At 40.1% G+C, this 25,167-nt stretch overlaps 1 protein-coding gene across 3 annotated transcripts in view; it reads right to left on the reverse strand.

Annotated features, from left to right (window-relative positions):
* The window catches only part of LOC111147268 (engulfment and cell motility 1), a 524,081-nt gene that overhangs the window by 245,703 nt on the left and 253,211 nt on the right, over positions 1–25,167 (reverse strand). For all 3 annotated transcript variants that reach the window (XM_022503209.1, XM_022503208.1, XM_022503207.1), the window contains one exon: positions 25,052–25,156. In XM_022503209.1, coding sequence (XP_022358917.1) covers positions 25,052–25,156 — 105 coding nt within the window. The remainder of the gene's footprint in view (positions 1–25,051; positions 25,157–25,167) is intronic.

Genomic DNA, 25,167 nt, shown 5'->3' on the forward strand with positions numbered 1-25,167 from the left:
TTACTTTCTGGGATAAAGTTGCATATGGCACACAATGGGCAAGCAGAGTCAACTTCACAGAGAGGGTGAGCCTTGGAGGGGAAGAAACGGGATTCCAGACTCTCTCCTGAGGCATCTTTTTAACATTCCAGACCAGAGGTGAACTATGGAATGTAACAAAGATTAATTGCAACTGGGAACTGGATGCTGAGCGAAGGCAGAGGAGCCCCTCTGCATGTTGGGCAGTATTAGCAATAAATCACAAGATCATGGGGCAGAATTTTGACTCACTCAACATTACATTACTGAATACAAATGCCTTCCATCTCCTTCAATGGCATGCGAAGACACTGAGATGCTGGCATTGTCTGACAGTCACTGCTGGATGAAAAATTAGGCTTGACATTCCTCAAGCCTGATTTCTTACTGAGAAATTGTCACTACTGCCTTAACAGTTATTGCAGTCTTAAAGCGAAGTTACGCTCCACATGCATTGTCTGAAACATATATGGACATAACTCGCTTTACGAAACAAACACATTCCAGGAGAGCTAGTGATAAAATAAATCCCTGCAAGTCAGATCACACCTCATTTTCTCACTTAGCTCACAGATTTATAAATTCACTCTGGTTGGGGAGACTGGACTTGAGGGGATGGAAAGGCGAGGAGAACTATTTATGTCCTATCACCTTCTTCTGGACAATAATTAATCGGCCTTTTCTGCTTGAAAATGCGGATTTTCCGAGGACACACATACTAAATTAGCTACAATGGGAAAATTATTTTTTGAAACACAATTCCGGAATTAGGCCATCTGTTGTTTTACTTGAATTCATGTGAAAAGGAAATCTTTCTTCTATTAAATCTAGCTTTTTAAATGGAATTCATCTCATTCCAGCTCATTCTATATAAGCATCTCAAATCTTGGCTACTTCTTGAAAGGAGAGATCTCTTCTGCGTGGCGGCCCTCCTACAGGAGTGGGTCCCAGTGTGGTTTTCTTCTATGCAGACTGCTTTCCCTGATATCTCTCCACCCCTCCCCGCTTTCCCTCCAGCATTTGTCTAAATTTCCCTTCTCCTTCGGACTCAACTCAATGTCACTTTCTTCATAAAACCTTATACAACTCCTTCCTCTAAAACCCCACAGTCCTTTATCTTTCTCTTTTTTACAGCAGTTCTCTCTTTCTGCCCCAAACCGTGGCAAGTATATGTGTCTTCTTTTCCCTAGTGGGTAGAACCACACCTCAATCACCTGTCAAGCCCTCAGGGTATAGCAAAGTCACACATAAGCTAGGACTTACTAAAGAGACAGTTACTATGCAAGTCAACGGACACCATAGGATAGAACTCTGGCCTCTAACTGGGCTGTCAGTACTCACCAAGGATCCAGTGGACATCTCTGTCCTTTATGGCAAGGATTAATTTGCCTGGTTTTAACAGGAGATTTTTCCCAATTTTTTTTTTCCTGTACATCCTCATATATCTTCACAGAGTTACAATCACCTTCTAAGCCCTGCCATCCATACTCCCCATTCTATTTCCCTGTGGACTTTATCAGCAGCAATGACTTCTGTGATGCTCCCAGCAACCTCCAACCTCACACTTTCCTTCCTTGTGGGGATGGACAGGACCCAGAATCTTCTCCACAGCTGGAGCACAGGAATCCAAACTGTGGAGGAAAACTCCTCTTGAAACGGAGTCTTCTGCAAGTGCCCAAAGGGCCCCAGGGAGACTTGTCCTCCAAGAAGAACCAAGTCAGATACAAATTCTCACTGGGCCAAAGCCACACTTCAAAGGCCTGCTTAGGGAAACTACACTCACCTTCTTTGTGCATTGTGAAAACAAACATTTACAGAGCTGTTGGAATGTGTGAAAAATGTCCTTAGTTGTGTTTATGGAAAACACTTGGCAAGTATTTGCTATAAATGCTTCCTGTAAATACTGTGAGTGAGAACCAGCAGGAAAAAATGTATTATGAGATGACAGGGAGCCAGCTTCCATCTCAAAAGAAGTCTCTTTGCACATACCCTGCACGGGTATGCTGGCTCAGCTCCTTACCCTCCTGTTACAAGGGAATCCTGCATGGGTGGTTGGGACAGAAGAAGGACAACCTGCAAAGGGAGCTTCAGGGCTGGCATCCCACGTTGAAGTATGGAAAGAGAAACCCACTCATGTTTCCTAGGTGATAATGCCCCCCGGTAGGCCTTCCTTCTTTGCGCATTCTAGGGAGCAGTTCTGATTCCAAGTCCCCTGTTCCACCTGGAAGCAGGCCTTCAGTGTGAGCTCCACTTTCCTTGCCTGATGACTGGCCTCTCCATTAATTTTATGTTTTCGGGTAGAACATGAGAAATGGAAAACAAGACATTCAAAGGTATTCCTTTATAGCAAGATTAATGAGATTTCTCCTAATTACTTTAAAATTGACATAAATCTCAGAAGATATGGAGAGGGAAAGAGAGTAATGCAAGCCAAAACGATGCTTGAGGTTTTCCCAGGAAGCAACTTTGACCAGCCCCAGACTGCCTTCTGGAATGAATCAGGCCCGTCTTATGCCACATGAGGCATACCCTGGCCACGACAGAGAGGCTGGCTATACTTGTGCCCAAGCAGCCAACATGATAAAGAGTATAAGTGTTTAAATATTAGAGAGATCAGTTATCTCACAGTTGTTATATCCAAAAAAGACCTTACTTTTTCCTATTCTCTTAAAAAAAAAAAGACGCAAATCTTTTTTTTTTTTTTAATTTATTCAACAGAGATCACAAGTAGGCAGAGAGGCAGGCAGAGAGAGAGAGGAAGGGAAGCAGGCTCCCCACTGAGCAGAGAGCCCGATGTGGGGCTCGATCCCAGGACCCTGGGATCATGACCCGAGCTGAAGGCAGAGGCTTTAACCCACTGAGCCACCCAGGCGCCCCAAAAAGACGCAAATCTTAATGTACGTTATGACAATCAAGGAAAAGAGGCATGGTGGCTTTGCATTTGCATGGTGCCAAGCTCTGCCCGCTCACTCACATTCCTGTGTCCAAACCCTTCCCTTTACCCCAAAGTGCTCTCCTCTGCACATTACCCAAGCCTAATGATTAACATCCTTGTGGAACATTATTTTTTATGTTTATTTACAAAATTATTTCCTTTAAGTACATTTCTAGAAATGGAAGTATTCCATCGAAAGATCTCAGTATTTTTGCCACTTAAAATATATCGATAAATCATCATCCAAGAAGCTTGGGTCATTTCACACTCCATTTAAATGGGACCGAATTCCCTTAAAATCATTTTATCACCCAAATCTGCAACTGACAACACCAAATGCTGATGAGGATGTGGAGAAATAGGAACTCTCATTCTTTGCTGATAGGAATGCAAAAATGGTATGGTTGCTTTGGAAGACTGTTGGGTGGTTGCTTACAAAACTAACATACTCTTATCATACTAATCCAGTGATAGCACTTCTTAGTATTTACCTGAAGGAGTGGATAACTAATGTGGACACATCAAGCTGCATGTAGATGTTTAATGCAGCTTTATTCATAACTGCCAAAACTTGGAAGCAAATAAGATGTTCTTCAGTAGGTGATTAGATAAATAAACTGGTACAACTCAGATGACAGAATATTATTTGGCACTAAAAAGAAATGAGCTATTAAGCTATGAAAGGACATGGAAGAAACTTAAATACATATCACTAAGTGAAAGAAACCCAATCTGAAAAGGCTGCATTCCATATAATTCCAATCACATGATCCTCTAGAAAAGGAAAACTTTGGAGACAGTAAAAAAGACCTTAGGCATAGTGATGAGGGATGAACAGGCAGAGCACAGGGAATTTTCAGGGCAGTGAAAATACTCTATAAAATACCGTAATGATAGATACAGGTCACTATACATTTGCCCACACTCACAGAATGTGCCACGCTGAGAGTGAAGTGTAATGTAACCTATGGACTTTGAGTGATTATGATGGGTCAATGCAGGTTCACTGATTTGTAACAAATGTCCCACCCTATGGGTGATGCTTATTATGGAGAGGTCATGCATGTGGAGAGGAAGGAATGCCAGTAAGAGAGAGAGTGCCCCTCATTCAACTCCATCACTTATTGGCAATGGGACCTGGACATGCCGTCCACCCACGGAAAGGATCAGGACACTGAGGTTACCCCACGAGTTCCATATAGTTCATCATATTGTGAGAAAAGCAAATGGGATAATGGATGTAAAAGGGAAAGCTCTGGAGGGACTGAATGTGTGGTGTGCTAAAACAAGCTAACCAGCAACTGTTTCACTTTAAAAAATTACAAACAATGGGGCCACCTGGGTGGCTTAGTTGGTTAAGCGTCTGCCTTTGGTTTAAGTCATAATCCCAGGGTCCTGGGATCGAGTCCTACATCGGGTTCTCTGCTCAGCAGGGAGCCTGCTTCTCCCTCTCACTCTCCCTCTATGCTCTCTCTCTCTCTCTGTCTCTCTTTCAAATAAATAAATAAAATCTTTAAAAAACTTAATTAAAAATGTATAAGCCATAAACCATTGGTAGGTTGAAATTAGCCACAGTGAGAGTATTTATAACACAGCAATTGACAAACCAGCTCAGTTTTTTTTTTTGAAAGCTTATTTACTAGCATATCACTGAATAAAATGTAAAGTACTAAAAAGTTACCCCCAGAATGGTCTGGTTCAAATTCCAAGTCTGCATTTTGCTACTTATAACAATGAACAAGTTACTTAACAGCTCTGAGCCTTAGTCTCTTCATCTGCAAAATGGGACAAGTGTCTAACCTTTAGAGTCCTAAGAATTCAATGAGGTAATATATGTAAAATATTCATAGCAGCCCCTGGTAGACATTCATTACTCAATACATTTTACCTTTTATTTGTTCCTACCATATACAGAGTAGAGCCCCCAAGCACCAGGCTATCAGCAGAATTGACCCCACTGCCAAAATAAGTAACTAAACTTTGATCTTCTTAGTAATGTTCTCATACAGAACTCAAGTCTACTCATGCAGTATACACATATTCTCATGGCTTTTATAACCAATACTTTACGTGAGGCTCAATGCCACGTAGCTCATCAGTTCTAAGAAACTATGGCCATTTAGATAATCCCACCGGCTCACTGAAAGGCATATTTCTTCCAAATCTGTTTTCAGTTTTGATCCTCTGATACATATCACTATAACCATGAAGGACTTCAGAGGGGAAAAGAGGGAAATAACACTGGTCAGGGATTCAATATATAAAGTCTTTAATTATCCATTTAACAAATAATTTAAATGGTCCAGTGCTAGGGAATGAGGACAAAGGACAAAAATGATAATGATCAAACAATAAAACATATGATTATATAATTCCAAATTGAGTAAGTGCTATAAAGGAAAAAATAAGGAAACACAATGGGAAAAAAAAAAAGGAGGCTTAAGGATGAAGTCTTAGAGAATGAAAGCCCAGTTAGGGGGTAGGGTTAGAGAAAAGAGGGGCTGAGTCAGTAGGAACAACAAGTGCAAATGTCCTGTGGTACAGGAGCATCACCATTCAAAAACTGAAAAGTCAGCCAAGCTAGCCTCCTTGATCTTGGTAACTGTGACTGTACAAGTAGGTATGAAGGACATACACTGGGGTCTCGGATTAAGGACACTTACACAGAATAAAATTTAATAAACCAGCCAGTGAGAAGTTAGTTGTCAGGGTTGTTATATCTGTTACTAATAGTGTTTTAATTGCTTTATAAAGTGCAAGAAAAATATTGTCTATTATTTATGATTTTATACTAAATCTTGGAACGTTGGGTTTTACCAATGCAGAGAAAAAGTTGATAAAATTAAGGTCAATGTAAAAATAAAATTACCTGACATGTCAAACATTCCTGGGTCTACCAGGTGTATTGCACAGTTCCTAAGGAAAAAAGTTATTTTTATCATATACAGTGGGACATTTGGGAACATCACCGCCTAAATTTTATTACGCTAATACAAAACACCTTCTGATTTGGTAGGCAGGTTGCTAATACTAGCTGGACTCTGCTCACATGAATACAACTTAAAAACAAAAGTCAGCAGTGACTCATCTAAGTATAAGCATCAGCATATCTGGGCCAAGGCCATTTGGGGGCACACTGGTAGAGCTGCGAATTTGGTTTCCATTCCAGGATGGACAAAGGACAAAGTCTACAGCCAGGAAGGCTATAGCATGTTCCAGATGGGAACCTATTTCCATGGCTTCCTACCTTGGAGTGCCTGGCAATCTCAGCCAGAAGGCAAAACACCAGAGCACAACTGATTTGTGCTGAGGGCCTTCTGTATGCCTGCTGCTGCTCTAGACACTGGGGCATAGCAGAGGCACAACACACAGTGTCTGCCCTCATGGAGTTTATATATCAGCACAGGTAAACAGGAAATAATACAAAAATAAATTTGGAGTATAATAAGCAAGTATTACATTTGGAGGAAAACAAAGGTGCGGGTGGAGATAGGGAGCAAAAGGATGAAATCATTACTTAATATCTGGTGGTGAAGAAAGGGCACTCTGAGCCTAAAGGAAATGAAGGAAGAAGTGACAGGACTAACTGGGGAGCAGGATCTCAGGAGAGGAAACACCAAGTACAATGCCTAGAGGCTGGTGTACACCTTGGATGTTCAAAGTCAGCAGGATGTTGTGGACTGAACTGTGTCCTCCCCAGAATTCATTTGTTGAGGGTCTAAACCTCAGCATCTTAAACGTGACTGTACTGGGTGATAAAAGACTTTAGAGGCAACTAAGTTAAAATGAGGTCCTTAGGGAGGGGCTCTAATTCAATACGACTGGTGTCCTTGTAAGAAGAAGCAGAGACATGAGGGATGGAAGGGCATAGCAGGGTGGCCACGTGAAGACACAGCCTGGAGGAAGGCGTCTACAAGCCGAGAGAGGCCAAAAAGAGAAACCAACACTGATCTCACACTTCTAGCCTCCAGAACTCTGGGAAATAAATTTCTATTGTTTAAGTCAGTCAGTCTGTGGTATTTTGCTATGGCAGCTCTAGGAGACTAATACAAAGGAGGTACCTGCGGCTGGAATGATCAAGGAAGAGATGCACATAAAGATGGAGAGGGAGATTATCATGGAGACTTAGGGGTCATGGCGTGACTCTGGATTTTACACAGAGTGAGATGGGAGCCACTGGAGGATTTTGAGCAGAGAGGTGACAAGATGTGAAAAAAGTTTAGAAAGATAGAAAGATTGCTCATGTTTCCTAATATTCTGACTATTGTGTTGAGAACTGACAAGAGGAACAAGGGTGGAAGCAGGAAGAACCAATTAAGAGACTACCACAATATTATAAGAGAAATATTTAATGAATTACATTATTTTTTAAAAAGATTTATTTATTTGAGAGACAGAAAGAGAGAGAGAGAGAGAGCACATGCATGGAGTGGGGAGAAGAGAGAGAGAGAGAGAGAGAGAGAGAGAGAGAGGCAAAGAAGCAGACTCCCCGTTGAGCATGGAGCCCAACGTGGGGCTCAACCTCACCATCCTGAGATCACAACCTAAGCTGAAACTAAGAATCAGATGCTTAACTGGCTAAGCAACCCACGTGACCCAATGGATTAGATTATTATAAGGACAGCAGAGGTGGGAAAAGAGATGGGATTGTATGTATATTTTGTAGACAGAGTCAACAGAATTTGTTGATGGAGGTTAATGGCAACTGAGTCTTAATGAAATGAAGAGTAATCCTCTGAGCCAGGGATTTTAGAGTCCCTGGAAGGGTCTTTTGTGGCAACCTATACTCAGTGCCATAAAACTTTTAAACAATAATGTTCTAAGTTGATTTAGCCAAGTTTAACCCCCAAAGAAAGTAGATCCTAGGATATTTGTAGTAAAAGAATGACTGAGTACAGGAATTTCCAGCAATGGAACAACATTGCCAGCTATTTTTCAATTCAAATGTTTTGTTTTGTTTTTTTCCTACTAAAAAAACCGAAGGGAATTCTGGTTCCCTGTCTGACACGTAAAAAGCTTGGAAGTTATCACTCCCACACTCCCAACAAGAAAAAGGGTGAAAAACTGAAAATCAACACCTCTTCTTAGTTCCGTCAGAGAACTGAGGCCACTGGGCAAACTGTCACCCTCAAAACTGGAAAAACAGACAAACACGGAGGATTGCAACTACTGGGAGCAGAAGCCAATGCCGGAGCCTGCTGAGAACGCTCAAAAGATAACTGACATTGCTAGACACAGGATGTTCCCTAAGAGCAAAAACCTCTGAGGGCCCAGCCTTACGGGAGTCTTGCACACATTCATGAGTTATACCTCCAGGAGCACTGCCATGTTCTCAAGATGAAGATCAGAGAAAAATCCTCTCTTATTTCAATCAGGGGGAGGGTATAAGTAATCATTTTGGACTAAGCCCAGAGCATTCCATTCTCTTTAACAGTGGCCTGCGCTCAAGGGAAACTATTTTACCAGAGTCTAAACTATCTAGATGTCACCAGAACCTAACCAACATGGTTACAGCCATGTTCAGCCCTCTTCTCTCATCTGAAAGAGGAGAAGGGAACTGAGAAGGACATGTGAAGGCCACAGCACAAGGGCACAGGCTCGTTAAAAAGACAAAGAAATCTAATCACAGGACTATATGACACTTTCCTTCTCCTTACACTTTACCATCACATCAACAGGGATCCTCTATAATAACAGGAAATCACAGGTAAAAAACTACAAGCCTCAGACCCTATTTTTGAAGGAGTCTCTAGGGAAACACACAGACAACAGGAGAGAGAAAAGCAAGCGTACCAGCCTCTGACACCACAAATTTCAGCCTCTGATACCACAGCTACAACAAACCCTGAATTCAGGATAATTCCTACCTAGATAAACAAAATCTCACATTAAAGGCTTATTTACCTTGATTCATGTTACCAAATACGTTATGTCCAGCTGTCAACAAAAAATTTAAAGAAATGTTAAAAGGCAAAAAAACTCTCTGAAGAGACAAAGAAAACATTTGAGTCAGAATCAGATATGGTGGAGATTTGGGGCTTCTCAGATCAGGAACTAAAAATAACCATGATTAATATGCTAATAGCTCTAACAGAAAAAGTAGACAATAGGCAAGAACAGGTGGGCAAGGTAAGCAAGATATGGAAACACTAAGAAATAATCAAAAGAAAATGCTAGAAATGAAAAACACTGTAAAAGAAATAAAGAATGTCTTTGTTGGGCTCATTAGTATATTGGTCAGGGATGAGGAAAGAATCAGTGAGTTAAACATAAGACAATACAAATTCCCAAGCTGAAAAGAAAAAGGAATTTTGTATCCCAAACCCATTCCGGCTATCTTCTTCTACATCAATCTCTTCATCTCTCATTTGGACCATTGCAATGACTTGTTTCTAGTTACAGATACCACCAATTCATTCTCCACACTATTGGTTTGATCTTTCTTAAAGGCAAATCAGACCACATCACTCTCTAGCTCAAAATTCCTGCCATTGCCATTGTCTATAGCAGTTTTAGAAGTATAGCAGTTTTAGAAGTACACCTTGTATCTAAAGGAAATACTCACACAGAAGGGCAATATGTAAAGTATATAAATGCAGAAAGCTCTATTTAGCGTTTATTGCTCTATTCTGCATTTACAAATGCAGAAATGCTCTATTTAGCAAAGCATGCAACATCTTTCACAATCTGTCTTCTGCCTACCTCTTCAGCAAAAACTCTTAACTTAATCAGCATGGTTCAGTGGCTTTAAAAAAAAAAAAGAATTGAAAAAAAAAATAACAATATCCAAGAATTGTGACCAATTACAAAAGTTGTAACACACATGTGATGAGAATACGAGAAGGAGAAGCAGGGAAAGTAACAGAAGAAATATTTGATGTAAACATGGCTAAGCATTCTACAAAATTACTTAAAGACACCAAAGCACAGATCCAGGAAACTCAGAGAACAACAAGCAGTATAGATACCAAAAAATCTACACCTAGGCATATTATGTGCAAACTGCAGGAAATCAAAGACAAAGAAAACCTTGAAAGAAACAAGAGGTAGAGAGAAAACACCTTACCAAAAGAGTAACAAGGATAAGAATTAGATCAGACTTTTCTTCAGAAGTCATATGATTAGGAAGAGAATGAGTGAAATATTTAAAATTTTTGAATTAAAAAAAAAGCATAGAATTCTGGGTCCAAAAAATTTTTCCTTGAAAGATAAAAGAGAAATAAAGACTTTGTCAGACAAACAAAAACATAGAGAACTTGTCACCAATAGACCTGTCTTACAAGAAATATTAAAAGAAAATTTTCACAAAGAAAGAAAATGATATAGGTCAGAAATATGGATCTTCAAATGGAAAGAAAGGGTTTTAGAGAAGAAATAAAGGAAGGCAAAACAAAATATTCTTAAATTTTTAATTGATCTAACAGGTAACAGTTTGTTCAAAATAATAATACCAATAATGTATTGAGTGATTATTGTCTCTAGATAATTGAGTTGAATAAGGGGAATGAGGGAGGAATTGGGAATAATCTCTTATAAAGCACATGCACTACCTGTGAAGTGGTATAACATTATTTCGAACTTAGATTAGTTGTAAATGTATACTGCAAACTCTAGGGCAGCAACTAAAAACTGTTAATAGAAGTATGAATGCTATACCAAGGAAAGAGAGAAATGGAATCAGAAAATGCTCAATTAAAACCAGAGAGGGTAGAAATAAGAGTGAAAAACAAAAGAAAAGAAATACATACACACAAAGGAAAAGGACAACAAATAGATAACAGAAACAAATATGGTAGATATTGATCCAATTATGTCAACAATTGCTTTAAATGTGAATGGCCTAAATATATCAATTAAAAAACAGAGGCTGTCAGAAAATCAAGGCCCAATTACACACTGTCCACAGAAAATCCACTCCACATATAAAGATACACAGATTATAAAAGTAGAGAGATGGAAAGAGATATATCTTGGTGTAGAGGCCACTTTTAGGCAATAAGCTTGAGCAATGGAAACCTGGGTAAGGTAAAAGGGCCCAGAGCAACCACCAAGCTGAATACAAAGAGGCAATGCAAACAAACTTATTAAGTGACCCTCCTTGAAATAGTCACAATTCCTAACTGCCCACTAAAACCAGGCACAGTTCCTAAGATTACCAAAAAAGGGAAAATTCCATACTTTTTTTGTACCTCCTCACTCTGCCCTTTAACTGTGGTCCCTCACCACTGCCTTGTCACAGACAATTTTTCCTTTGCTGTCCTGCCTGCTGCTTCTTTGTGGTATGTTCAATAAACTCTGTTGTTCTGCCTTGGGTGAATTCTTTCACCAACTACCCTGCTGGCCCCCACCCAAATGGATCACCCCCAATCTGGTGACCCCCATCTGACTAGAGCACCCCCTACTTGGTAACATGAATCAGAACAAAATGACTAGCTCAGACTTTCTGAGCAAAACTTCAGAGCAAGGAAAATTGCCAGGGGAAAAGAGACACATTAGATAATGACAAAGGGTTCAATTGTTCAAAAGGACAATAATTTTTAAATACATGCACCTAACCATGGAACACTGAATTATGTTGGGCAAAAACTGATAAAAATGTGAGGAAATAGAGGCAAATCTGCTTTTATGCTTAGAGACTTGAATACCTATATTTTGGTAATTTATAGATCCAGCAGGCAGATAATCATTAAGTACACAGTTGAAATGAATAGTACCATGAATCAACTCGATCTAATTGATGTGCATAGGATACATCATCCAACAACAGTCAAATACACATTCTTCTTAGACACACATAGAACATTTACAAGATAAACCATATTCCAGGCTATAAGACATATCTTAACAGAAAAAATAGAAATCACAGAAAGTATGCTCTTGGGCAATAGAATTAAACTAGAAATCAATACCCCAAAGGTAGTTGGGAAATCCCAAAATATTTGGAGTTTGAACAACACACATCTAAATAACACAAGGCTTAAAGAAAAAGCCTAAATAGTTTTTGAAAATATTTTGAACTAAATGAAAATGAAAATAGAGTTTTTAGAAATGTGTGGGATACAGCAAAGGCAATGCTTACAGGGAAAATTACAGCATTTGATGCATATATTATAAAAGAAGAAAGATGTAAAATCCATAATCTAAGCTTCCACTTTAGGAAACCAGAAAAGAACAAATTAAATCTGCAGTAAGTGGAAGACAGTAGTAATAAGAATAAGTGCCAAAATCAATGAAACAGAAAACTGGAAATCCAACACAAAAAAATCAGTGAAGCCAAAAGATCAATTAAATAATAAGATCAATTAAAGTGATAAAGATCAATTAAAATGATAAAATTCTGGGGCGCCTGGGTGGCTCAATGGGTTGAGCCTTTGCCTTCGGCTCAGGTCATGATCCCAGGGTCCTGGGATTGAGCCCCACATTGGGCTCTCTGCTCAGCAGGGAGCCTGCTTCTCCCTCTCTATCTGCCTACCTCTCTGCCTACTTCTGCCTACTAGTGATTTCTCTCTCTGTCAATAAATTTAAAAAAAATCTTTAAAAAAATGATAAAATTCTAGCAAGGCTAACCAAGAAAAAACGGGAGAAGATAAATTACCAACGTTGAAAATGAAAGAGGAGCCATCACTACAGACCCAATGATAATAAAAGGTAATAAGGTAATATTATAACAACTCTATGCCCACAAATCTGATAACATAGATGAAGAAGCCCAATTCCTCAAAATACAGGAGACATAGATAATCTGGATAGGCCTGTATCAATTAAAGGAACTGAATCAATAATTAGTAACCATTTAAAATGGAAAGCACCATGCCCAGATGGTTTTATTGGTGAATTCTACCAAACATTTAAAGAAGAAATGATGTCAATTCTCTACAATCTCTTCCAGAAAACAGAGGCAGAGGAACACTTCCTAATTTGTTCTATGAGGTCAGCATTACTCTAATCCAAAATCAAAGACATTACAAGAAAGGAAAACTACACACAAACAGCTCTCATGAACACAGATGCAAAATGCTCAACAAAATATTATCAAATAGAACCCAAAATTATACACTATAATCAAATGGGATTTATTCCAAATATGCAGGACTGGTTCAACATTCAAAAATCAATTAATGTAATTCATCAGAGTAAAGGAAGAAAAATCATACAAGAATATTAATGCACATAGAAAAAGCATTTAACAAAATCCAATGTCCGGTCATGATAAAAACTCTCAGCAAATTAGGAATAGATGGTGTTATGGGCTCAATTGGGCTAATGAATTGGGATAAATTTATTGACTGAAGTCCTAATTCCTAGTGCCTCAGAATGTGACTTTATTTGGAGACAGGTTAATTATAGAGGTAATTAAATCAAAATGAGGTCATTACAGTAGGTCCTAATCCAATATGACTTCTGTCCTTCCACAGGGCACAGACACAGACAGAAAGAAGACCACATGAGATCACAGGGAGAAGACAAACATCTACAAACCAAAGAGAGAGATCTTAGAAGAAATCAGTCCTGCTGACACCTTGATCTCAGACTTCTGGCCTCCAGAAATGTGAAGGGATATATTTCTGTTGTTTGAGCCACCCAGTCCATTTTCCTTTGTTACAGCAGTCCTAGCAAAATAATACTGATAGGGAACTTCATGAATTTAATAAAAACATCTATAAAACAATCTACAGGTAACTAACATCATACTTAATGCTGGGAAACTTAAGTCTTTCCCCCTAAGATCAGGATCAAGGCAAGATGTTCCTTCTTACCACTCCTCAATATGTTACTGAAAGTCCTAGGTAATGCAATAAGATAAAGGCTTGAAAAGTATACAGACTGGAGAGGAAGAAATAAAACTGTACAGAGATGACATGATTATCTATCTAGAAAATTCCAAAGACTCAACAAATAACTCCTGGAAGTAATGAGCAATGATAGCAAGGTTGCAGGATATTGGCTTATCAAATGTAACTAAGTGTACAAGACTCACGCAAGGTGTTCATGATAGGGAAAACTGTGCGTGGCAGCATGGCAGGAGGATGTATGGGAACCTTCCGTATCTCTGCTCAATCTTTCTATATACTTAAAACTTCTCTAAAAAATAAAGTCTATTATTTAAAAATAACTGGAAAGCCAATGAGGTCTATAACACCTTCCAACTCTAAGCACACAAAAGAGAGAGGATTCCCAGAAAACTTTCCTCCTTAAAAAACATGCAGAAGTGATCTGCAGCTCCTGGAACTTCCGCACTGTCACGTGGTGCAGCAATGAGAGCAAAAAGGGAAGAAACAACAGCAAATCTCTAGCATGGCAGCTACTGGGCTCTACTGAAGGTAGAAAATGTATAATCAAAGAAGAGGATCAAATTATTGATCAATGCAGCAGAAAGGAGGCAGCTGGTCACAGAGCAAGTACTCAATAAATATTTATTTGTTCAGCATAGTCAGATATTCAAATGGACAATGTGGACTGAGAGATGCCCAGTTTGGAGAAAGAATGGGAAGGTATTACAAAGTCTAACAGACCTCAGGACAGTGACTCTCAGCTCAGGGCTTCACCGGTCCTCTAGGGAGGACATCTGTAGTTTCTATCCTTATAATTCACACTGGGCTTAGGTTTACAGTGTGTCCACTACACAGAGTTCATTATGTAGCTTGGTTTTATGTAGCTTCATTTTTTTCTCAAGCAATCCATCACTGTGTTTTAAAGTCCTACTGCATTTTAAAATAAACAAACAAACAATAAACAAAACCCTTCAAATATATGACCCTGCAATTGCACTACTGGGTATTTACCCGAAAGATACAGATGTAGTAAAAAGAAGGGCCACATGCACACCAATGTTCATAGCAGCAATGTCCACAATAGCTAAACTATGGAAAGAGCTGTGACGTCCTTCAACAGATGAATGAATAAAGAAGATGTGGTCCATATATACAATGGAATATTACACAGCCATCAGAAAGGATGAATACACAACTTTTGCATCAACATGGATGGGACTGGAGGAGAGTATGCAGAGTGAACTAAGTCAAGCAGAGAAAGTCAATTATCATATGGTTTCACTTACTTGTGGAACATAAGGAATAACATGGAGGACATTAGGAGAAGGAAAAGAAAAGTGAAGGGGAGGAAATCAGAGGGGGAGGTGAACCATGAGAAACTGTGGACTCTGAGAAACAAACTGAGGGTTTTAGAGGGGAGGGGATTAGGGAGATGGGTGAGTCTGGTGGTGGGTATTAAGGAGAGCATAGATTGCATGGAGCACTGGGTATTATATGTAAACAATGAACCTTGGAACACTGCATCAAAAACTAATGATGTAAAAAAAAAAAAAAAAAAAAAACTAATGATGTACTGTATGGTGACTAACATAACACAATGGAAAAAAATATTCTGAACCTAATACCCAGCCTGGGCTGGTAGCCAAGGAGAAGGAAACAGGTAGTTATCATGTTTTAGTCCTGCTTCAGATTCCAGAAACTAAATCCAGTACCAAAAGAACTCAGGTGGTGTGAACACAGAGCGTGTACACTGTTATGTCCAGCAGATCATGTATGTGGAACCTGCCTGCCTCTGCTCAGATAATGGGTCTTCAAAGACAAAAGCAAGCCCATATTGAACAATGATCTCATCCCAAGGCCTGAAGCATCCCATTCAAATCACTGACTTTGGAAGTCAGAAATTATGCCTTCCAGTGCAATTAGTAAATCTAATCACATATATTCACACTCTCAGGGGGTCCTGACTGGCAGTAACAGCTTGGTTATTCACAATCAATGAAATTAATGCCGCTATTTTTGTAACATGAAAAAGCTACATAAAAACAAGCCTCCGGGCTGTGGACCTTGGTCAAAGAAAGAATAAAAATAAAAGCAAAGAATAAAGTATGTAAATGAATTAATAGAAAAAGAGTCATTTTAAAGTCCCAGCAAGGCTATGCCTTGGGGTCCTTGTTATTCCAAATTGATTCTGTGCTCCAGATCACCTAGAAGGAAAACGTCGTTCAAATAAAAAAGGCTCCTTTACACGAAACTGTGTGTTTAACTGGCAACATATAATTTCATTTAAAAAAAAAAATTAGGAGCAATTGCCACTAAAGCCATTTCAGGGACAAGGGGAGGGGAGGATCTGTCAGCACTGTGAGAACAAAAAATGATGTGCCACCAAGCTTTATTCCAATTATTTGCTTCATAGTTAAGTTTAATTACACATTACACACTGTCCTGTAATTATGCCACTTGGGAAACTGCCAATTTCCCCCTCGAAATGTTAAAAGTTCCTTGATTTATTTTAAAGACTCAGCACAGCCTCCATCAGCACCCTGCCTTAGCGCATGTAGGATCCTTGGTTCCTGCCTCCTTGAAATGCCAGCTAGTGGGCAGCAAGGGACCCATTGCATGGTCTGACATAGAGTGTGGAAGGCTGACCATGCTTGGAGCCCCAAGAACACCGGTCCAGTGTACTTATAATAAGATCTGATGACATTTCTTCCTTAAAGTTTACAACCGGAGAATTTGAGAAGCCTGCCTATTCCTTTTGTCTGCCCTCAGGAGGCTGAAATTTAGATGCTTTATTCTTAGTGAGAGAGAGATGAGGCATTAGTCAAGCACAACTTTATGGATGAGGAAAGGGAAAAGGCAAAGAAAATGGCTTGAGCACCTACTGCATGCTGATAATGTATCCAGAACTTCACACAGGTCGCTGTAGACCACTGGCACCGGTGATTGCTAACTCAAGTCCCTCAGATACAAGGCAGGTAACAAGAATGCATGAAGCAGCCAGACAGACTAGAGTAGAGAGTTCTGGGGCTCATGGAAATTGGAAGAGGGGATGCATGCCCTGCCTACAGGCAATTCAAATTCTCTTCCCTTTAAAAATACTAAACAGACCCAACCACGGACTCATTTGAACTGCAGCTGCGTCCCACCCCCCACCCCCGTCCCATATGAATCTACAAACCCCTAAAAGCCACTGGAAGCAGAGTACTTGGCTTTAAATTAATTTCTGGCTCTTCCTCAGCTGTGTGACCCTGGGCAAGCCACCTAACTTCTCTGTGTGAAGTTTCCTCATCTGTAAAATAGAAATAACAACACTTCTGATGTCATAGGGGTGCTGTGAAAGATTAATATATGTGCTTAGCATAGTGGTTATCTCATGGCAAGCTCTGTGTTTGCTCTGACAAGTATGTTTATGCCCTCGGACACAGGAGAGAGAAATCAAAAAGAGTTTCCCCAAAACGGCTTTGAACTTGAGGCAGGCCTCAACAAACAGAGATCTGTGTACTGAAAGAAGAGGGTACAAGGGTCACCTTCTCTTCCCATCCCTGGGAGCACTGCATGGAAGGTTACAAATAATGTGTGTTAAGCAGTCAAAATGAGGCAAAGGGTGGCGCCTGGGTGGCTCAGTGGGTTAGGCCGCTGCCTTTGGCTCAGGTCATGATCTCAGGGTCCTGGGATCGAGTCCCGCATCGGGCTCTCTGCTCAGCAGGGAGCCTGCTTCCCTTCCTCTCTCTCTGCCTGCCTCTCTGCCTACTTGTGATCTCTCTCTGTCAAATAAATAAATAAAATCTTTAAAAAAAAAAAAAAAGAAAAGAAAAGAAAAAATGAGGCAAAGGCTTAAAAGATGGTAGCTTTTCGCATCCTAGGTCATCTCAGAGCATTTTCCTTTCAGTGCTGCCTCCAGACCTAGGCCTCCAAATCTCAGTGGTGAGTTAGGGTCTAAGCCAGTATTTCTCCCAACTATTTTTTAGAAGTATTGTTTACTATGTATGCATCATGAGAAGGAAGAATCCATTTAAAGGTTCTGAAATAGTGTAAACACACTTTAAATTTTTCATCTGTTAAAAAAAAGTGAAATGGATAAAAATAGTGGAAGAAGCTTAAGAAAACAGTTCTTAGGTACAAATAGCCATCTTTTCCCATAATCGAATTTACTTCATGTATTATAAGTATTTCTGTTCTGATTTGGCCTAACATTTGAAACATACATGTGCCCTGGCTCACAGCTACATGAAACCATTATAATTCATCTTATTTTTAAAGGGAGTTCTATTTTACCCGACTTGGGAAATCCATTAACGTCTAGCATCGTCACCCAGGGTGCAAAAATATTCCAATTAGATGAAATGTTCATCATAAATTAGGAGGCAAAAATTGCAGGCTGCGTGAAAAACAAGTAGTTTCCAGTGTTTACTCCTAATTTTGTTACTAGAAACCTCAAGATTTCAGAAATTCTGTATAAGTTACGTAACAGCTTCATTAAGAAAACATTTTATTTATGACAAATATTACACCAAAGAAAACATACAAGAGGGGTCAGGTTTATTCTAGTCCCCATTGACCCAACACCAGAATATTTCTCTAAGAAGTAGTGCCATTCCTTAAAATTAGGTCACTGGTTAAGAAAGTGAGTCCTAGGGGCGCCTGGGTGGCTCAGTGGGTTAAGGCCTCTGCCTTCGGCTCGCGTCATGATCCCAGCGTCCTGGGATCGAGCCCCGCATCGGGCTCTCTGCTCTGCGGAGAGCCTGCTTCCTCCTCTCTCTGCCTGCCTCCCTGCCTGCTTGTGATCTCTCTCTCTGTCAAATAAATAAAAAAATTCTTAAAAAAAAAAAAAAAAAAAAAGAAAGTGAGTCCTAAGTGATTCGACAGAGTTAAACAGTATGATAATTTATAAAATGGTGAAACATTTACCTGCTCAAAATATTGTGGGAAACGGCAAAGAACTATCAAGTAAAGGTTTTGTGACTTGGTAGATTTGCCCAGGATAGGTCACATCTAAAAATCCAGAAGGAAACAAGAAAAAACCTAAGGCGGAGAAAAACAAACAAGGAAAAAAAAAAAAACAAAAAAAAAAAAACCACGATAAAACGAGCTCTACTCTCTTCTTTTGCCTGCTGTTCTAATTTCTGCTATTTACCAACTAGACCCCGCTCTTCTTGTTGAACACCATATCCACTGTGCGTGGCACCAGCCTGGCAGATGGGAGGTGTTTGATAATATTTCCTGAATGGGTCAGTGAATGAATAAATGTGCATGTTAAAGGAATTTCTCTTCCTTTAGTTAGATGCTTTTGAGCATCTAAGAAGATGGGCTGTTTTCCTTTTCTGTGTGAATTTTTTTTCCACGGAAAAAGATGTAAGCAATAACAGAAATATCTCATTTGCATGCATTTGGCTTTGATTGTTGCACATTGAAATAGCTTATCTGACGTCTTTAGGGCCTGGGATTAATGCACAGCACGCTTCTGTCTGGCTGCAATGCCAAGGGGGAGACAGATGACTGACAATAGGTTCTGAAGCTCCCCTCATCTTCCAAATGTCACTTCTCATGTCACTAGTCTGAAACTTAACAACCACATCGGAAATCTGGAAAGCTCTGCAATGATACCTTTGCCAGGCTCATTTATTCCTTTAAATAACATCATTTGAGTCTCAGGCACATATTCGGTAATATGGTAACATAGAGGAAAAAGGCAGCCTAGGTTTTCAGAGGATTTACAATTTAATAAAGACAATGTGACACAGTTTACAAAGTCTGTAGTTAAATGGAAAGAGAAGGGACCACCTCTCTTACTTTTAGGAATGACTTCCTGATTATGCTAGATTTAGGAAGACGGTGAGTAAATACCAACACTTCCTTGATGGCATCATCAATTCTCCATGTCTTCTAATCATGTGTCTTGGATTCTGTCCTCTTTCCCTCCATTTCAAGAACAGCACTATTATGTTCACCACACTCCAAGCCCAGAGACAGGAAGCTGGAGACTGACTGGAAGGAGGCTAAGATTGGAAGGCCAAAGACCTAAGTTCAGGTTCTGCTTGTCTACTAGCTATTTGACCTAATGGAACTCTCCACACCTCTCTAGATCCCAGTTACTGAGTCTACAAAATGGTGATGACAGTGCTTCTCTCAAGGATTTTCTTCAAGTCTGAGCTAACTTATGCAACATGTCTCATATACTACCCAACCTCCTCTAGGTACACATTTTCTCAGCTCAAACATGGGATGACAAATGGGACCATAAAGACTGAACTGCATCCTGAAGCCACTCTTTTTTTTAGTTGGAACATGTCTTAAGTATTTTTATGATCCTACTTCTTCCTCAGACCTGGCTACCGTGCCTTTTGGAGACCAGAGATTTCCACGTTATTACTTTCTGCTTTGTGGCTCAATCCTGACTTCCACAACAGCCAGCATGACTCTTGAACCAAATGTAAAACCAAGTCATTTCGGGTTTTTCAGCAGCTCCCAATGAATAATTAAATACAATAAGAATACACGTTATTAGTCCAAAGGTTTTATTTCCAGTGGAGTCGCTAATCTTCTTTTTTCCAACGTATTAAAGAGTTGCCACTCCGGGGAGGGGGAAAAAGAGCAAAACAAAAAAAGCAAACAAAAACAAAACACGTAACACACTCAGCTCTGTACCATTATCCTGCCTGTGAAATAATGACAGCAGGCTCAAGGGAACGAGCCAAGTGCCACCCTCCACCTCTCACAGAGAGAGCTTTGGTGGGGAGAACTGGGGAGTGAAGCATTTCCAGAAAAAATGAAAGCAATTATGCCCAGAGTAAATAAGACCCAGAAGTCTCAAATCATGCTATGCCTCCAGATTTTACTCCAGGCATAGTGGGATGCTCAGATTTGCAATTCTTCCTTGTGTTCTGGGCCTGTCCATGTGTGGGGTAATTCAATTACATCCAGTGCTTTCATTACTACCCAGTTATAGAGTACATTTAAATAACACATAAGAAAAGGCTGCTGGTTAATAAACTCATGTTGCAAAAAATATATACCTTTATGTAGTTGTTAAAAGGAAAAATGATAGGAATTAATCCTTGGCAAGAGGCCATTTAAATAAAAACTAAAGAAAGTCTCTAATCAATTAACAAGAAATTATTAAAATCTACGATATGCCAGGTACCACAAGAGGGAGGCTTATGGGCCAGGGGTAGTTCCCAAAAGGTTCTGAACTCTGTTTAGATCATCCTAGAAGCTGGCATGGAAGGTGGCTAGGAAGATACTAGACTTCAGCAGGGAGGCCAGTAAGACAAAACGGCAATAATCTACATGAACAGATTAAAGGTAATGATGAAGGTTAAGGACATAGAATTTATGGAATGTGGGGTTTACCTGGGTTTGAACTCTGCTGCTCACATCTCACTGCCTACTAGACATGTACATCCACTGGACAGATGTCCCACGTGCATATAAGGCTATGGATGTCGCCAAATGACTAGCCCCTCACAGACACACACTTTGTCTCATTAATGACATGACCATCCTTGTATTCACTCAAGCCAGTCGTCTCCCTCTTCCTCAGAGAGAGCCCAGTTTATTTCAGTTCCAAGATAATTCACTCAAACTGCTTCTCCCCAGCCCTAAACACTACCTTAGTTCCATTTCTCCTTAAGTTCCCCAATTTTTATTTTTGTCTCATCTTGATTTTTCACATTTGTTTTCTGGCAGGAAAGTGATTTTTCTAAAATTAACTCCCATCATCTTTACTTAAAACACTTCCAAAATTCTTCAATGCCTTGAGGTCAAAGTCCAAACAAACAGCTTCACAGGTCCTCTAGGGTCCCTAATGAACCAGCCCACATCTGCCTCAAGCCAAGATCATATTCAGCACTCCCTGTTTTGGCCACACTATACTATTTTTGGTTCCCTAAAAAAGGCACACACCTTTATACACTTGTTTGCATGTCTCCCTCCACCTGGATTACTCTCCCACGTCCCCGTCCCTTCACCTGATTGTCTAGCATTATCCAGTAGGTCTTACTGTAGATGCCACTTCCCCCAGGAAATTTTCCAGACCTGACTCTCCCTTGTGTCCCCAGTGTCTTCCCTGCGCCACCACCACCCAATCAAAATACATTCCAAGTGGCTTGGAAAGTGCCTGGTATTTATCTCTTCACCCCTCCTTTCCATCTTCAGACAGTAAACTCCTCAAGGACAGGACTCACGAGTGACTTCATCCTTGGGGAATCGCCATCACCTAGCTCCCTGCTGGGCATCTGATAGTGACTCAGAAAACATGTGCAGCCTGAGGCACTGAGAAGAGACAAGGTCTACAGTGGAGTCCTTGGAATGGTGTGCATTAGAAGGACAGGCAGAAGGAGAGAAAGCCCCCAGGGAGACTAAGAGAAATGGACAAAAAGAGAACCAAGACAGATAGGACTGGCTTCAGGCAAAACAAAAAAAAAAACCAAAAAACAAAAAAACAAACAAAAAAACTGGTCAGTGGCAAATAGTATCCAGTGTCAATGGAAAGGCAGTTGAGACAAAGGTGGGGAGTGGGGGGGTGGGCGGGGTGCTGTTCTCCATTTGGCAGGAGAACAGCTTCTGGAAAGTGATGAGTGGAAGCCTTGGTACGGGGTATTGAAAAGTGAGTGGCAGATTAATGAACATAGGGCAAGAAGACAATTCGGAAAAGTACAAATACACAGTGTTTGAAGGAAGAGGATAGCTGGAAGAGGGTGTCGGGGCGAAGAGGAAATATCTGTGTGTGTGCCTGTGTGCAAGTGTGTATGTGTGTGTTACAATTCCTTTTAAAGATCTCAACTGTACTGTGACTGGCAAAGTGACAGGTGAGACCATATTCAGGTACAGAATAAGCATTTATTGAATGAAAGATAAAAGTAATGAATACATTCAGGCAGGAAATTTATCTGGTCAAAAACAAAGCAAATTTCATCAATGTAAATTTATTCTAAAAAGGAACCCAACTTTACGTTTCAGAAGAGACCACTCAGCTCATAGTTCAAAATTTAATTAGCTGTCTGAGGTGACGGTTTCCACCGTCTGTACTATTTCACTATTACTGGGATAACTGTTTCCAGAGTCATCCCAAAACTTCCTTGCAGAAGGCCTCAGACTTTATATGTGGTCCCCTAACCCCAATTGTTCATGTAAAATAGCTTTGGCTTTCCATCCAGGAGTTAATGCCCTAAAGTCAGATGGGACACAGAAAATATCAGGAAACTGACACTTTTGAGAAAATAACAGACATTTCAGTTATAGATGCAGAGATATAGATAGGCTTACATATAGATACTATCTAATAGCAAAGAAAAGGGCATGTGAAAAAAAATAATAAAAAAGAAAACGGCAGGTGGACAAAAAGGGCCACATTTTTCTTTACAAATAGTTTTTTTTTTAAGATTTTATTTATTTCTGAGAGAGAGAGAGAGAGCACAAGCAGGCAGAGTCAGAGAGAGAAGCAGGCTCCCTGCTGAGCAAGGAACCCAATGTGGGACTCAATCCCAGGACCCTGGGCTCATGACCTGAGCGGAAGGCAGCAGCTTAACCAACTGAGCCACCCAGTTGTCCCTACAAATACTTTTTTTTTTAAGTTTCTATCAGATGTCAAGCTCTTTCAGGTGGCCATGTATTAATTTACTTATGACAGTTTAGAGAATGCACTGAGGAAAATGGGTTCCAAATGTTAAATTACTTTTCATGAGACATATGCTTCTTATGCAATTAACAATATATTCAGCATCAATAAGCTCTAATTTTAGAAACCTTCATCCACAAACATTAATCAGTGCTAAATTCAATTTCTATTTGGCTTCTTCTTTTCACACTCAACCATCCAAGGCTATATATGATAAGGTATCTCAACAATATTAATTTACTTGCTGTGAGAGCAGATTATATTCCTAGAAAAAAAAAATCTGTGCAATAAATATACGTGCATATAAGCCAAATTAAACTCTCATGAAAAAATAATTTTCTTATGAAAGACTGCATTTCTGACCAAGCACCTGATCCCCAACTGTCTGCAGGAATGCATAAAATCCTTTACATAATCAAATTATAAATAACATTTCAGTATAAATCAAAGCTTGTCAAACCGCATATATAGAAAAACACATAAAGTTAAAATATAGTGCCTACAGGGAACTCAGAAATCTGGCATGGCTTTTTTCAAGGGGCCACTGCTGGGTAGAACAATCTTTCATGTGCAGAGTGTCCCATAATTCTAGGCTTTGGCCAGCAGTACCCCACTGGCATGGCGACAACAAAACCTACCCACACATTTCCAAATGCCTCCTAGGGAAGTACTGCTTCCTTGTTTGGAGAGGAAACTTTAGCCTAGACAAAAGGGACTGCTCACATTTATATCACTAGACCACGATGGTGCCAGGTCTTGAATCCCGGTCTCCAGAAAGCCAGTGCCGCCAAGGGGGATCTAACAGAGAACGTCAGTGTAATAGACTCATCTTCTAGTCTGAGCCTTACTCTTGCTGCATTAGGCAATTCATTCATCAAGTATTTTCTAAGCTGAGGGCTAGTCATTTCAACCACTCACAATTCCCTTGTGCATTTATTCATATCCTCCTCCATTTCAATCTTGGATGATATACCTCAACCCGACTGAATCTGGGCCCCTCTCCTTGAAGACAAGGTAGGAGTCAGCACAAATCCAGGGCGTCCAGTGGAGCAGCCCTATGTCACCATCCCTAGGCTCCTGGGAGTTCACACTTGGTCCTTCCCACACCTATCTTGCCCACTCAGCAGGGGGCACCTTCCTTCTGGTTTCCTTCTGCCCCGCCCACAAAGGAGTCTGTCTCTCTCTCCAGAGTGGGAGTTTCACTAGTTTGCTACAAATTATGAGAAAAGGCATTTCTCTTTCCTCCCCATCTCTCCCATTTTTCTCTTTGTGTTTTATCTTATCATGTCTCTGGCATTGGACTGAACAGAAGGAGAACCAGAGAGAACCCTCGGTCTCTTTTCTACCAAGTGGAATGAGCCTCAGGGGTCTCCACTAATGCTGGGATTGTTCAGGTTTGGGGTGGATAGTTCATCCTCCTTCCTTGCTATTTATGTCTGAGAGTTTTTGTCATAATCCACTATTCAACTATAGATAAGACATTTTCTGGTATCTGTTGTGTTTTTTTTTAATGTCATCACATGAGAAAATTTAAGTCAAAAATCTTGATTTCAAGTGTCCCTCTTGATTTAATTTTGACATTTATTTTACAGAATGGGGAAAGTCACAACTCTGGAGCCACTCATCTCAGAGTAATCCCTCCATATCTGCAAGTTAGAAATTCAAATTCAGTAGGAAACATACACCAGCTTCGAGACACTTCATGCTTACCCGGATGTAGGCATCCTGGTGGTGCTTGGCGAAGTACAGCATGTTGTCCAGGGCTAACATCCCAGGAGGCGTCTGGGTGAAGTCCATGGCGGGGTTGACATGATTCTGTGAGGAAA

This window comes from Enhydra lutris, unplaced genomic scaffold (assembly GCF_002288905.1).
Source record: "Enhydra lutris kenyoni isolate GAN:26980312 unplaced genomic scaffold, ASM228890v2 scaffoldscaffold16, whole genome shotgun sequence".
Taxonomy (NCBI): domain Eukaryota; kingdom Metazoa; phylum Chordata; class Mammalia; order Carnivora; family Mustelidae; genus Enhydra; species Enhydra lutris.